The sequence below is a fragment of the Rhinichthys klamathensis genome, unplaced genomic scaffold (assembly GCF_029890125.1).
Source record: "Rhinichthys klamathensis goyatoka isolate OS25496 unplaced genomic scaffold, OSU_Roscu_1.1 h1tg000069l_1, whole genome shotgun sequence".
In the NCBI taxonomy this organism is placed as follows: Eukaryota; Metazoa; Chordata; class Actinopteri; order Cypriniformes; family Leuciscidae; genus Rhinichthys; species Rhinichthys klamathensis.
This window is the reverse complement of record NW_026606612.1, coordinates 1,584,656-1,597,837: the sequence shown is the minus strand read 5'-3', so window position 1 is coordinate 1,597,837 and position 13,182 is coordinate 1,584,656. Positions and strand designations below refer to the sequence as shown.

At 44.0% G+C, this 13,182-nt stretch overlaps 1 protein-coding gene across 1 annotated transcript; it reads left to right on the top strand.

The window, feature by feature from the left end:
- The first annotated feature begins 6,276 nt into the window (after positions 1-6,276).
- LOC130084952 (uncharacterized protein K02A2.6-like) lies at positions 6,277-8,907 on the top strand. Its single transcript, XM_056250500.1, has 3 exons — positions 6,277-6,970; positions 7,166-7,271; positions 7,481-8,907. Exons 2-3 carry the CDS (start codon positions 7,259-7,261, stop codon positions 8,815-8,817), a joined length of 1,350 nt encoding a protein of 449 aa, XP_056106475.1. The 5' UTR covers positions 6,277-6,970; positions 7,166-7,258; the 3' UTR covers positions 8,818-8,907.
- The last annotated feature ends 4,275 nt before the right edge of the window (positions 8,908-13,182 follow it).

Sequence of the window (13,182 nt, the reverse complement as noted above, 5' to 3'; positions counted from 1 at the left end):
GACGTGATTCGAAATTGAATGCTAATTCAAAAGATGTGCTGTAAAATAATGCATTGTGATAGGTCATTTCGGCTCCAAGTTTCTCTTCTGTGCCGTCTTCCGTGTGTCCATGGCGTAAAATGAGGGCGTGGGGGAAGCGGAGTCTTGAATATATAGGGGCGTGCTATTCTAATGACGATCGTTTTCAGCCGCGGGATTTATCAAGGGCAGGTATTGCGTACACCTGGATTTCAAAGGTACGCACAGCTTCATAAATCAGGCGGTGAGAGGAGTGTACGCATAATCTTACGCCAACATATACGCCCGTTTCTACGCAAGAATGATAAATGAGGGCCAGTGTCTTTAGAACCGACCGGCCTCGTAAGGCTTGGGGCGTGGCTATATATGTAAAGAGCAAGTTCACTGCCAATGTAGTTCTGTCTATATCTGTGAGTAAACAACTTGAATTTCTGGCCCTAAATGTTGAGGTGTACAAAGTCATGACTGTCACTGTTGTTGGATGCTACAGACCACCTTCTGCTGCAGCTGATACCCTTCTGACGCTGTCACAGCTTTTATCACAGCTGCAGTACAGCGAGATTATCCTGGCAGGCGATATGAACTGGGACTGGTTCAAACCTGCTTCAGACGGAATGAAGGGCCTTTGCAGTGAATTAAATCTCATACAATTAATTTCGTCTCCTACTCGCCCAAATTCAAAACACCCAGAGAAATCCACTCTAATTGATTTGCTATTGACAAATGCACCTCATAAATTTTCTGAAATTGGCGTGTTTGCTAATGACATTAGTGATCACTGTACGATTGCTGCAGTTAGAAATGCAAAAATTCCTAAATCCAGGCCTCGATGCATTGAAAAACGTGATATGAAACATTTCTCCTTACAAGGTTTTTCACATGATTTATTCTATTTTAATTGGGACCGCATTAGGCTTATTGATGATGTTGAATTAGCCTGGAAATACTTTCATGATGGATTTTTGCAACTTATTAATAAACATGCTCCTATGCGTAAGTTTAGAGTCAAGGGACGAGACAACCCTTAGTTTTCGACGGAGCTTAGCAAACTTCTTCATGAGAGGGATGTGGCTTGGGTAAAGGCTAGAAATTCTGGGGTGGAGGCCAATAGAATTAATTTTAGACGACTACGAAACCAGTTTACAGCAGCTGTCCGACATGCTAAATCTGAATACTATCTAGCGGCCACTACAGACAATCTAAATAACCCTAGGACTTTTTGGAAGTCTATCTAGTCAATTTCGTTAACTAAATCTCATAACGAACTGCCTCCCCATATCATTAGGGACGATATTATTATCTCGGAAAGATCGGCAATGCTAGAATGTTTTAATGAACATTTTGTTGCATCTGGTTCTTTGTTTGACCAGTCTTTATCTCCAAAAACATCCTCTTCTGATGGTAATGCTGTGGGAAGATGTTGTGCTGGCCAGCCTTCTTCTTTTACCTTTGCCCCGTTTTCAATTGATGATGTGCATAAAGCTCTAATGTCATTGGACATCAAAAAGCCTGCCGGCTCAGATTGTTTAGAGCCATATTTTTTAAAAATTGCTGCAGATTTTATTGCTAAACCGCTCATGTATATTTTTAATTTGTCTTTGGTTCAGAATGTTATGCCATCAATCTGGAAATCTGCTTATGTCCTCCCCTTGTTAAAGGGTCATGAAACCCTGAACCAAATTTTCTGAGATTTTTACAGAGGTATGTGTGTTGAACAACATTGAAGACAATGTTAGCATCTGTTAGATTTAATAGTAGAGCGAAAATGGTTACATTTTAGTTTTTCCCAGCTATTTTCGTCTTCCGGGTTTAAAATCTTCATCGCAGGCTGTGACGTGGCAGTGCACAGTGTAGTGCGTTGATGACTCATCGGTCTCTCATAATTATTAATGAGACTGAGTTTTTATATCCTATGAGAAGACACGGTCTCTTAATTATTCATGACACAACGTGGATCTTTCCACAGACATGTCAAACTGTGATATCGCGTAGTAAAGGAGAGAGACCATCATGGGACGCAAGTGCCGCAAACATTTTACCCGAGAGAGCTTCGAGAATTGGAGAATGGTGGACTTCGGCCTTGTCGATGACCAATGCAAGTTACGTCTTGCGAGTAATGCGGTACCAAGTCCTGAGGACTTTTCTATCCCTTCAGAGTGTGTGTCTAAAATGTAACCCTGGTCATTTTACTTGCCTTTTCTTAAGTAAGCGGTCGTTATGAACATTTTAGACATTTCGATAATATATTAATTGTATGCTTAATGCGGGAGACTTGTGAATGTGTAGTGTTGACGTGCGGGCCGGGCGACACCGTGTTGTGTGTGTGTGTGTGTGTGTGTGTGTGTGTGTGTGTGTGTGTGTGTGTGTGTGTACGTGCAGGCAGGCGAGCCTGCGTAATGATTCGGGGTTAGAGAGAGAAGTGGTAGGATGTGTGTGTTTGGACGAACGACTGAAAACTCTGAGATTATTGTTCATTATTGATCGTACATTGTACAGAGGTCAAAATTATTGTACAAATACGATAATTATCGTACATCTGGCAACACTGCTGGCTGATGACAGTTCCCCCTCTCCCCTGCCGTGCCACACCCACTCCCTCCCTTCTTCTCACAGCCATCCACGCCCATTTAAGTTGCATTTTTCAAAAAGATTATGAGCTAGACTTGAGCTGATAGAGGGGGGTTTCATGACCCTTTAAAGGGAGGAGATCCTACTTTGTTAAACAATTATAGGCCTATTTCCAACTTGTCTGTGCTGTCAAAGGTCTTAGAACGACTAGTAAGTGAACAACTTAAAGAATTCCTGAGTGTTAATAATATCCTATCAGAGTTTCAGTCGGGTTTCCGAAAGGAACATAGTACCATCTCTGCTTCATTGAAGGTGGTGAATGACATCATTGAGGCACTGGAAAGCAAAAAGATGTGTGCAGCTCTTTTCATTGATCTTTCTACAGCATTTGATACGGTGAACCATTGTATTTTAAAACAGAGACTGCTCAACATTGGTCTTTCTGAGAAGGCAGTTGGTTGGTTTGAAAATTATCTCTCAGATAGGACTCAGTGTGTCAACTTTGACGGTATTTCTTCAGGTTTCTTACAAGTTGTATCAGGGGTTCCTCAGGGATCGGTGCTGGGCCCACTTTTATTCACCATTTATGTAAATGATCTTGGTTCAAATGTCCATAATGCTCTGTTTCATTTTTATGCTGATGACACAATTATTTACAGTTGTGGAGAAACCCTTCACCAGACTTTTCAGTACCTGCAGGATGCCTTTGACGTTGTACGATCTTGGCTTTTTGACTCAAAGCTTGTGTTGAATGCAAATAAAACAAAGACGGTCTTGTTCTCAAATGATAGGAACTCCACAGCTATCCCTCCGAACGTTGTAACCCTGCAGGGAAATCTAATAGAGCATGTGGCTGAGTATAAGTACTTAGGGCTTTTACTTGATGAACATTTGACTTTTAAGGCTCATATCCAAAATTTAGCCCGGAAACTTAGGTTAAAGCTTGGGTTCTATTTTAGGAATAGGGCCTGCTTTTCTCTTGTAACAAGGAAGAAATTGGTCGAGGCTACTTTTCTGTCTCTTATTGATTATGGTGATTTTTAATATATGCACGCCCCGAATAAATATTTGCACCAACTGGATTCAGTTTATCATGGTGCACTGAGATTCATTACAGGGTGCAAACCCTTTACACATTGTTGCACTCTGTATGATCTGGTCCAGTGGCCCTCCCTTGCTCAGCGCAGGCTAACCCGGTGGCGATTGTTTATATACAAATCTATTATTGGGACATTGCCCCCTTATTTATGTAGGCTTATGTCCTTCAAGGCCAGCATTCGCTCTCTGCGGTCTAATGATAATCTCCACATGATTGTGCCTAGGGCCCGAACAGAGTTAGGGAAGCAAGCATTTAGAATTCTGCCCCATCAGCGTGGAACCTGTTACAGAATGACTTAAAACTTGATAGCTTGGTCTCCTTTGGTCACTTTAAGAGGCTAGTAAAGTATCGGGAAGCTTTTAATAAATTTTTTTTTTTACGTGCGTGCAGCGTGAATAAATCCAAACACCCCGTGACAGATTTAAGTTTCACTTTCGATCCGTGACCGACAGAGGAGTGTCTTGTCGACAGGGATTTAAATCTTTAAAAATGTCTGGGATAAGAAAATCTAAAGATGCACACCATCAGAAAGGATATTCTCCAAGGCTGGATTTAGCATCAGGAAAACCATGATCGCACTTCTGCCGGCCAACGTTAACGGTTTTCCTCGGGACATTCTAAAACGCTTAACGTGAAAAAAGCTTTTAAAACGCTTAAATGGGACTTTTACGTGCTTAATGTATGTACACAGTAGGCTATACACCTTAAAAAAACCATTCTATGTGCAGATAAGCAGATGAACCCAGAATATGAACGCAACGCGTTTCTCCTATAGAAAGTCACGTAAAGCTTTTTCTTTAACGGTTTTCTAAGGGAGGAAAATGCTTAACGTAGCCTATAATAAAACGCGTTGCGTTCATATTCTGGGCTCATCTGCTTTTCTGTAGGCTTTAACCCTTGTGTTCTGTTCGATTTCTGTGTACACCCCTTATGGACCGGGTCAAATTGACCCTAATTGGATTCAATGCAATTCCTCAAAAATCACACTATGAAAAACAACAAAGATTTAGATACAAACTGTAAACTTTTAATATCAACATTTGTCAAACATTACAAAAACATTATATCTGAAAATATGATCAATGAAAATGTTTTTAAAACATTTTTTAAAACAGTTTTGTTTTGACAAAATTGGAAAATAAACAGTATACTGATTTTTTTTGCATATATATATATTTTTTTTTTTTTACATTCTATGCTTTGAACATCGTAACTGAACAAAAAAAATTGCTGTATAATGAAAATTTTTCATGAAAAGTTTGTGGATTACCGACACACGTGTGACGAGAAAATAGTGGAGATGGAAGGATTGCAGCCACCTCCAAAGCTTCAATTGTCTGGTAATGTTGCTGAAAATTGGAGACGATTTAAGCAACGATTTCTTCTATATTTGTCTGCGATTGATGGAGATCGTAAGTCAGAAAAAAATGAAAGCGTCATTATTTCTTCATGTGGTTGGCGACGAAGCTTTGGAAGTATATAATAATTTCACTTTTGAAGAAGGAGAGAGTTTGAAGTTGCAGCCGACAGTAGACCAGTTTGAAGCGTTTTGCATACCTAAAAGAAATGTGACTTATGAAAGACATTGATTTGTCAAGTGCATGCAGAAAATTGGAGAAACAATTGATCAGTATGTGACGGAGCTCAAACATAGGAGTAAAACTTGTGAGTTTGGAGAATTAACAGATTCGTTGATCAAAGATAGAATTGTGTGTGGAATACCTGACAATGGATTGAGGGAACGATTACTTCGAGAACAAAATTTGGACTTGGAAAAGGCTCTTTCACTTTGTAGAGCGGCAGAGACTGTAAGAACGCAAGCGAAAGAATTGTTGAATGAGACTTGTGCTGTGGATTTTGTAAAGAAGTATCCGACACCTTGTGCAACTGCAAAACAAGTAACGCAACAGGAACGAAGCAGGATGGTAACTGACAAGCCTCAAAGAGCGTGTGATCGTTGTGGGATGCAACATCCACCCAGAAAATGTCCAGCGTATGGGAAAAACTGCAATAGTTGTGGTAAAATTAATCATTATGCACGTTGTTGTCAAAGTAAACGAACATCAAGCCAAGTAAATGCTGTTACTGAATGTGAATTGGAAGAATTCTTTGTGGATGTAATAGTAGACGATGGAGGTGAACAGAAAGAGTGGACTGTACAACTGCAGATAAACAATAGTACAGTTGCGTTTAAGCTTGACACTGGAGCCCAAGTTAATATCATTTCTGAGACTGAATTCAACAAACTAAAGCCTAGACCAAAGTTGCATGCTGCTAAGTTGAAAGTAACCGGATACTCTGGAGCGGACATACCAGTGAAAGGAAAATGTGTTGCAAAAGTGCAATATAAGGATAAAGTACACAGTCTGTCATTTGTAGCGGTGCCAAAGGATTTTCAAGCTATTCTGGGTTTGTCTGCTTGTGAGAGGCTGCAGTTGGTGAAAAGAGTGCTGGTTGTAGAAGAATCAAAAGAGTCTGAATCTGAGTATGACTCAATCATAACAGAGTTTGGGGATGTGTTCAAAGGCTTAGGCTGTCTGTCAGAGGAGCACACCATTCAAATTGACGATACTGTATCTCCAGTTATACATCCCTGTCGAAAAGTACCATGTGCACTTCAAAGACAATTAAAAGAAGAACTGGATAAAATGGAGAGTTTAGGAGTGATACAAAAAATTGATCAGCCCACAGAATGGGTTAGTTCATTGGTGATTGTGGACAAGAAGAATGGAAAACTTTGAGTTTGTCTTGATCCTAGAGATTTGAACAGAGCAATTAAGAGAGAACATTTCAAGCTTCCTACACGTGAAGAGATCATGGCCCAGTTTGCAGATGCCAAATATTTTAGCAAGCTAGATGCGTCGTCAGGATTTTGGCAGTTGAAATTGGATGGTGCCAGCTCAAAACTTTGCACATTTAATACACCATATGGAAGATATTGTTTTTTAAGGCTTCCTTTTGGAATTGCTTCGGCTCCTGAGGTGTATCATAAAACAGTGCACATGATTTATGAACACATGGAAGGAGTTGATACATCGATGGATGATATAATTGTCTGGGGAACTTCGAAAGAAGAACATGATGCGAGGTTAAGAAGGGTTTTTGAAGCAACCAGGCGAGCAAATTTGAAGTTGAACAGAGAAAAGTGTCAATTGGGGGTGACTGAGTTAACCTTCTTGGGTGACATCATTAGTAGTGCTGGAGTGCGACCAGATCCCCTGAAGATCTCTGCTATCGAACATATGCCAAGACCGCAATGTGTAAAAGATGTCCAGAGATTCATGGGTATGTTGAATTATATGAGTAAATTCATACCTAATCTGTCTGAGAAAATAGCTCCATTAAGATGGCTAACTGAGAAAAGGAATGAATGGAGTTGGAACCATGAACAGGAGTCTGCATGGCAACATTTGAAAGCAATTTTAACTAAAGAGCCAATCCTGAAATTCTATGAGCCCAATCATTCTATTAAAATTTCAGCTGATGCTTCACAGACAGGATTGGGAGCAGTACTTCTCCAGGATTATGATGGAACGTGGCAACCGGTTGCATATGCCTCACGTTCGATGACTGATGCGGAGTGTAGGTATGCTCAAATTGAAAAAGAGTTGCTTAGTATTACTTTTGCTTGTGAGAGGTTTCATCAATTTGTGGCAGGACAGAGTGTTGATGTTGAAACTGACCATAAACCATTGATTGCATTGTTCAAAAAACCTCTTAATGATTGTCCATTGAGAATACAAAGAATGATGATCAGATTGCAACGTTATGCATTAACTGTATCCTATATACCAGGTAAATTGATGTTTGTGGCAGACACCTTGTCCAGAGCCGTAGACCCAACTGCACCCTCGAGTGGAAAATTGATTGAGGACATTCAAGCTTATGTGAACATGATCGTAGAAGCTTTACCTGTTGCTGATTCCAAAATGAAACTGATTTATCAAGAGACAGAACAAGACCAAACGCTCACTCAGGTGAAATTCTATGTGATGAATGGTTGGCCAGATGTGAAGCAAGATTGTGTTGTAGAAGTTCATGAATTTTGGAACTGCAAATCTGACTTGTCTGTTTGTAATGGAATTCTATATAAAGGAAATAAAATAGTGATTCCGAAAAATATGAGACGTGAGATGTTGAACAAAATCCATGAAGGCCATTTGGGAATTGAGAAGTGTAAAAAAAGAGCTCGTGAAGTTATGTACTGGCCTGGAATTAATCAGGACATCACAATAGAAGTTTCCAAATGTCAGACATGTGCCAGATATCAATTCAATAATCCAAGAGAACCACTAAAGTCGCATCCTGTACCTGAAAGACCATACCAAAAAGTAGGTGCAGACATATTTACATGTCATGGAAAAAATTACCTCTTGGTTACGGATTATTATTCATTTTATCCAGAGGTGTGTGCATTAAGCACAACTACGGCAGAAAATGTTATTTCATGCCTGAAATCCGTCTTTGCTCGACATGGAGTACCTACTGAAGTTTTCACAGATAATGGTCCTCAATTTGTTAATGATAGTTTCCAGAGTTTTTCAAAAGACTGGGACTTCAGACATACAACATCAAGTCCATATTTTCCCCAGTCTAATGGTCTTGTGGAAAAATCAGTTGGAGTTGTGAAAAGGTTGATGCAAAAAGCAAACGATTATGAAAGTAGTTTTTATATGGGACTGCTTGCTTATCGTAGTACCCCTCTTGAGTGTGGAAACTCGCCAGCATATCTTTTGATGGGACGACGTCTTCGTTCTAATTTACCTATGTCCGAGGATCTTCTTGTGACAGAAGGCAGTAAGAAATTCAGAGAATTTAAAGAACAACAAAAGGCTAAGCAAAAGGTCTATTATGATAAAGGAACTCATCATTTACCTGAACTTCGTGTGGGTGAGGAGGTCAGATTTAAAGATAAAACTAATACTTGGAATCAGAAAGGCATTGTACTTGAACAAATTCAACCAAGGTCTTATAATGTTGAAACCACAAGTGGTGTTGTGTTTAGGAGGAATCGTCAACATCTGTTGAAAGATTTATCAGCTGAATCAGAACAACCGGAACAAACTGAGATACCGTTGAGAAGGTCTGTTCGTGAACGGAGATGCCCTGAAAGACTTATTGAAACATGCTGAAAGTTGAAATAGTACTGACAGACTTGTTGCAAGAGACTGAATTGATATTTTAAATTGTGTGAAATCATGTTTGTATTTTGCTATGGGATTTAAATGTTTAGGCTATATGTAATGGAGGGTTGCATGTTTTAAAAAAAAAAAAAAGGGGGAAGATGTAATGATAGTGGGTTTTATGGAGTAGTGGCAACCCTGTCTAATATATGTTTGCACCTGTGCATGTGGAGGGAGAGTGGATTGGCATAGGGCGTGGTGGCAGCACGCCACTATGCAAGAGCCTAAATAAATCTAAACATTATCAATGGACTAGAAGTCTGGTGATTGATCATCCCGCACAAAACAGTGTGTACAGAATTTGATCTTTTAATATAACCGTTTTAGAACAAAGCCGTTAAGCGTTTTTTTAACGAGCGTTTTAGAATGTATTTTATTCGCACAAACAATTTAAAAAGACTCAAACGGACACAGGCCGAGTGAAAGACTGGATTTCACAAGTGATTTCAAAACATTTCAGCTGGTTCTAATTTGATTTTTGGATACTGTGAACGCGTTTAGCTAAAAAGACTGCCGCTCCAGTAGCGTTTATTGTTGTTTCTTCAGTTAAAAAGACAAAGTTGAATATCCTGGCCATACTTTCGTTATTTTAATAATTTCTTTATTTTTATTTTATTAATTGATTAGTCAGGGTGATCTAATTTAACTATTTGTGACTTGTGTTTTGAATATTTGTTCCCCTGCACTTTAGGCATTTTGCACACATTTGTTCTGATTCTTGTGACTTGATTCTGACTTATTTCGTTTTGTATTTTTATTTATTATAAATGTATATTGTGTTCTTAATTGTTGATTATTTTTCAGCGCATCGATGTTGCGCTGTAGGCCTACTTAGAGCATGCTCGCTCGTACAGGCAATTCAGCCGATTTAATTTGATTTGCATGTGAAATGCGGAGGCCCTGGTGCCGGCTGTGTGGCAGTGCATTCGTGCCGAGGGTCCCCTCGGTCAGTGTTACGAAGCATAGGAGACGTTCAGATCCAAGTGCAGCTTGTCCTTTATTTAACAGAGTAGTCACCAGGCAAGGGTCAAACACCAGCAAACACAGCAGAGAAGATCAGGCAAAATCGTGGTCAGTAAACAGGCAGGATATCAGGGCAGGCAGCAAACAGGAAGGATACAGGAACCAGGCAGAAGATCAGGAACAGACAAGGTCAAAACAGGCAGGAATATACATGGGAAAACGCTTGGAAATGTTCGCAGCAGCAAAACAAGACTTCGCGGTGAGTGAATGAATGAGCATGGTATATATGGACTGAGACTAACAGGATGACACACAGGTGAATGCAATCAGAGAATGAGGTACAGGTGATTGTGATCAGTGATGAGTCCGGGCAGTGAGTTATGGGAAATGTAGTCTGTGAGTGAACGTGAGAGTCTGATGTGGAGTCCCCTCTGGTGGCTCTCAAGGGCACTCCAGCTGGTAACCGTTACATAGCCCCCCCTTTAAGGAGCGGATTCCAGACGCTCCTCAAATTGTCCAGGAGGGAGGTGGAGCGGAGGCGGACCTGGGGGCGGGATGGAGGGCCAGGCCCATGGAGCGGAAGAGGACCTGGAGACTGCGGCAAGACTGGAGACCAGGGCGGAGCAGGCAGTGCAGGCGACCAGGGCGGAGCAGGCTGTGCAGGCGACCAGGGCGGAGCAGGCTGTGCAGGCGACCAGGGCGGAGCAGGCTGTGCAGGCGACCAGGGCGGAGCAGGCTGTGCAGGCGACCAGGGCGGAGCAGGCTGTGCAGGCGACCAGGGCGGAGCAGGCTGTGCAGGCGACCAGGGCAGAGCAGGCTGTGCAGGCGACCAGGGCGGAGCAGACAGTCCATCGGGCGGCCAGGGCGGAGACGACTCCTCGGGCGGCCAGGGCGGTGAAGACCCCTCGGGCGGCCAGGGCGGTGAAGACCCCTCGGGCGGCCACGGCGGTGAAGACCCCTTGGGCGGCCACGGCGGAGAAGACCCCTCGGGCGGCCACGGCGGAGAAGACCCCTCGGGCGGCCACGGCGGAGAAGACCCCTCGGGCGGCCACGGCGGAGAAGACCCCTCGGGCGGCCACGGCGGTGAAGACCCTTCGGGCGGCCACGGCGGTGAAGACCCTTCGGACGGCCACGGCGGTGAAGACCTCTCAGGCGGCCACGGCGGTGAAGACCCCTCGGGTGACCACGGCAACTCGGGAACAGATAACACACACACTTGCTCGGGAACAGACATCACACACACTGGTTCGGGGACAGACAACACACACACTGGCTCGGGAACAGACAACACAGACTCTGGCTCGGGAACCGACAACACAGACTCTGGCTCGGGAACCGGAACAGACAACACACTCACTGGCTCGGGAACAGACATCACACACACTGGTTCGAGTGTGTGCGCAGCCCACTCACACCACATGGCTGTGGCCATAATGGCCAGTGTTGCGGTCACTGAGGGCTCAGGCATAGCAGTGGCCATATCTGCTGAGGGCTCAAGCGGCGCACATGTGGCATGAACAGTCTCTGGCTGAGCTGACGTGACGAGAACAGTCTCTGGCTGAGCTGACGTGACGAGAACAGTCTTTGGCTGGGCAGACGTGACGTGAACAGTCTCTGGCTGGGCAGACGTAACGTGAACAGTCTCTGGCTGGGCAGACGTGACGTGAACAGTCTTTGGCTGCGCAGACGTGACGTGAACAGTCTCTGGCTGGGCAGACGTGACGTGAACAGTCTCTGGCTGGGCAGACGTGACGTGAACAGTCTCTGGCTGGGCAGATGTGACGTGAACAGTCTCTGGCTGGGCAGGCGTGACGTGAACAGTCTCTGGCTGGGCAGATGTGACGTGAACAGTCTCTGGCTGGGCAGACGTGACGTGAACAGTCTCTGGCTGGGCAGGCGTGACGTGAACAGTCTCTGGCTGGGCAGATGTGACGTGAACGGTCTCTGGCTGGGCAGACGTGACGTGGACGGTCTCTGGCTGGACGGTCTCTGGCTGGACGGTCTCTGGCTGGACGGTCTCTGGCTGGACGGTCTCTGGCTGGACGGTCTCTGGCTGGACGGTCTCTGGCTGGACGGTCTCTGGCTGGACGGTCTCTGGCTGGACGGTCTCTGGCTGGACGGTCTCTGGCTGGACGGTCTCTGGCTGGACGGTCTCTGGCTGGACGGTCTCGGCAGGACGAGACCCTGAAACAATGGCCCTCTTGGCACCACGTGCAGACATCAGCGGGGAATCTGCCACGCTGGAAACCAGTCCTGGGCGGCCATAGACCGATCTGGTGGCAGGCTTTATGGTTGGTGTGACGTGGAGAAACTCAGGCTCGTCGTGGCTGACGTGAAACTCAGGCTGAGGGGATACTGTGGGTTCACGGAGTTCCTCATCTACCACACCCACCGTATACACTGAACCGCTTAACAGAAGGGCCAGTTCAATATAGCTCTCTAATGTCCCGTGAGGGTCATGCAAGGGCATGAATGAACTGAGCGGTTCAGATAGTCCTCCTCGGAAAAAGATCATCTGGCACTCTGTGTTCATTGAGGTGAGATGTGCCAGTTCAATAAACTCCGCGACATAGTCTTCAATGGACCGATTCTCCTGACGGAGACGCATGATTTGGACGTCTGGACTCATAGTTGGCATCGCTGCTGGATCTCGGTGTGGCGAAGTCTTCTGTTACGAAGCATAGGAGACGTTCAGATCCAAGTGCAGCTTGTCCTTTATTTAACAGAGTAGTCACCAGGCAAGGGTCAAACACCAGCAAACACAGCAGAGAAGATCAGGCAAAATCGTGGTCAGTAAACAGGCAGGATATCAGGGCAGGCAGCAAACAGGAAGGATACAGGAACCAGGCAGAAGATCAGGAACAGACAAGGTCAAAACAGGCAGGAATATACATGGGAAAACGCTTGGAAATGTTCGCAGCAGCAAAACAAGACTTCGCGGTGAGTGAATGAATGAGCATGGTATATATGGACTGAGACTAACAGGATGACACACAGGTGAATGCAATCAGAGAATGAGGTACAGGTGATTGTGATCAGTGATGAGTCCGGGCAGTGAGTTATGGGAAATGTAGTCTGTGAGTGAACGTGAGAGTCTGATGTGGAGTCCCCTCTGGTGGCTCTCAAGGGCACTCCAGCTGGTAACCGTTACAGTCAGGGAGTAAAATAACTGGAAATGGGACGAGTCCGGAGAGGCAAACAGATCTATCTGTAGTGTGGCCTTTCTGCAGTTATTTATGTTATTTCTTAGTTTTATTGATCCAAAATGTTTTTATACATTTTCTTCTATATCTTTGTGTGATGTTCTGTACATCGCGGCTTTAAAATGTTAAAGCCCCGCCCCCTCCCCAA